Consider the following 2,598-nt stretch of genomic DNA (forward strand, 5'->3'; position numbering starts at 1 on the left):
TTAGAGATATGAAACTTGCCTTTTCTATGAACCCTTTGATGAAGTAGGCAATAATTTGTTACAGATATCCAACCTCCTTCCCAGCATCCCAATTAATCAAGGGAAGTCCATCTGGTTTTATTCAGCCATTTTTCTAAAGATTTTCCTATGAGATTTGCAGTTTTTTGCCTTGTTATAGAAGGAGACAAAGTAGTTGAGAGTATGGACCCTATAGGCTAATTGCCCTGGGGATAAATTTTAGACCTACTTGGATAAACAGGAAAACATTAGAATAATAATGAGATATAAACTACTTAGGTTTTCTTTCATTCCGTGATATGTTTTTCCTAGTTATATATACCAGTAATATTGTTTATAAACATATTCACTGTGGCTTCCGATATGTTGGTTTTTACTTTTCATTTCACAGGTGATACTAAGAAAATAGGAAAATGATCAATGATAGCTACTTTGGTGGATTTATACTCCTTGGATTCCCTAGGCAACCTCAGTTGGAGATGATCATCTCTGGGGTTGTCTTTTTCTTCTACACGATTGCCTTGATGGGAAATATAGCCATCATCCTGCTGCCATTGCTGGATGAACGTCTCCAAACTCCCATGTACTTCTTCCTTAGAAATTTAGCCACCTTGGATCTCTGTTATACCACAAACATAGTCCCACAAATGCTGGTCAATATCTGGGGTAAAGACAAAAAAATCACTTTTGGTGGCTGTGCCTTTCAACTTTTCACTGATGTGACACTATGCACAGTTGAATGTATGCTTCTGGCTGTGATGTCTTATGACCGATTTAATGCTGTCTGCAAGCCTCTGCACTATATGACCATAATGAATCCCCAACTCTGTCGATGCCTGGTGGCCAAGACCTGGGTAATTGGAATTATTAATTGCATGATACTTTCTCCCTATGCCATGAGTCTTCCTCGATGTGGGAACCACCACCTGGATCACTATTTTTGTGAAATATCTGCAATGGTCAAGATTGCATGTGTGGACACCACAGTCATGGAAGAAACCTTATTTGCATTGTGTTTTTTTATTTTCCTCACACCACTTCTTCTCATTCTGGTGTCCTATGGCTTCATTGCTGTAGCTGTACTCAAAATCAAGTCTGCAGCAGGGAGACAAAAGGCATTTGGGACCTGTTCCTCCCATCTCATTGTGGTATCCATCTTCTATGGGACTGTTATCTACATGTACATACAACCAGGAAACAGTCCTTCTCAGGATGAGGGTAAACTTCTCAGCATCTTTTATTCCATTGTTACTCCCAGTTTGAACCCAATGATCTATACACTAAGGAATAAGGAGTTCAAGGGGGCTATGAAGAGGCTGATTGGAGGAGAAAAAGGTTCTGGAGAAACAAAAGGACATTAATATCTTTTTACAAGAAGTTTCCAATAAAGAAATTGGCCTTGTGTAACCTTTAAATCATAGTCAACTTACTTTTGTAGTAGTCATCACCTGAAAGAAAATAATATCTAAAAATTTTGCTTATATTTTAGAGTCAATGTTCCAAATTGCCAAGGGTTGATACTGAACAAAAAATGTCTTTCAAAATCACTAGGTGTCATGTTTGACAAGTCATCAACAGCTGTAGCAACAAAGCAGGTTCCGTGGAGTCCAAGAGCTGTGTTAAGGGGACAGAAGGGAAGCATTCTACAAAAGTGGGATTTAAATTATGATTCATTAAATATCTTTAAATTGTCATGATACTGTAACAAAAATCCATAAATTCAATGTGCTAACTATAAATTTTTACTATGACTTACCAATCTGTTCCTGTTAAGATTAAATCATTTTTGTGCAGATCTCAAATGCTCCTGCCATCTCTAGCTACTTAAAAAAAAAATCCTCTTACATCAAGTAAACTGACTAAAATATATTTCTATTTGTAGCTATTTTTGCATGTGTCAGGACTTTCTCAAAATTATGCTACCAAAATAAAACGTGGGAATAAATTAGATACAGAGTTTGATATGATTACAAGGTTAATGAATCATCCTTGGTTGCAAACTTTTATGTTCATACAGCAAGTACGTTAATCTTTCTTGTAGTTTGGTAGTAAGTAATTATACATTTATTAACTCTTTTTTATAAGGTAAGCACAAACTTGACTTCAAAATGTTACAAAGATATTACCAAAAATTAAAATAAGAATAATATTTACCAATATTTCTCATGAACATAGATGAAAACATCCCTAACAAAATATTAACAAATGACATCCGGAAATAAAGAAAGGTTAATACATTTCAATCAAGTGGGTTTACTCTAGTTATGGAAGGTTGAGTTAACATTTGAAAATCAATCACCACATTATTCTGTTAGTCATCCATGATATTAACAGAATAAAAGCGAAAAATAGCAAGATTATCTCCAAAGATTCAGAAAAGCATTTCGATATTCATTTATATGAAAACAAAGATTCTTAGCAAACTTGGAGTAGTAACAAACTCCCACTCCTGATGACGATTAAAATTCCAGCAAACATTGTATTCAAGGATGAGGATAAGCAAACTGACCAATGGAAGAGTATAGAGTCCAGATATAGACCCCACACATGGACAGTCAATTGATGCATGATAATTGTGAC

At 35.4% G+C, this 2,598-nt stretch overlaps 1 protein-coding gene across 1 annotated transcript; it reads left to right on the forward strand.

Annotated features, from left to right (window-relative positions):
- Positions 1-431: 431 nt before the first annotated feature.
- LOC131413481 (olfactory receptor 2W1-like) lies at positions 432-1,379 on the forward strand. Its single transcript, XM_058554009.1, has one exon. The coding sequence runs from the start codon at positions 432-434 to the stop codon at positions 1,377-1,379; it is 948 nt and encodes a 315-aa protein (XP_058409992.1).
- The last annotated feature ends 1,219 nt before the right edge of the window (positions 1,380-2,598 follow it).

This window comes from Diceros bicornis, chromosome 14 (genome assembly GCF_020826845.1).
Source record: "Diceros bicornis minor isolate mBicDic1 chromosome 14, mDicBic1.mat.cur, whole genome shotgun sequence".
NCBI lineage: Eukaryota > Metazoa > Chordata > Mammalia > Perissodactyla > Rhinocerotidae > Diceros > Diceros bicornis.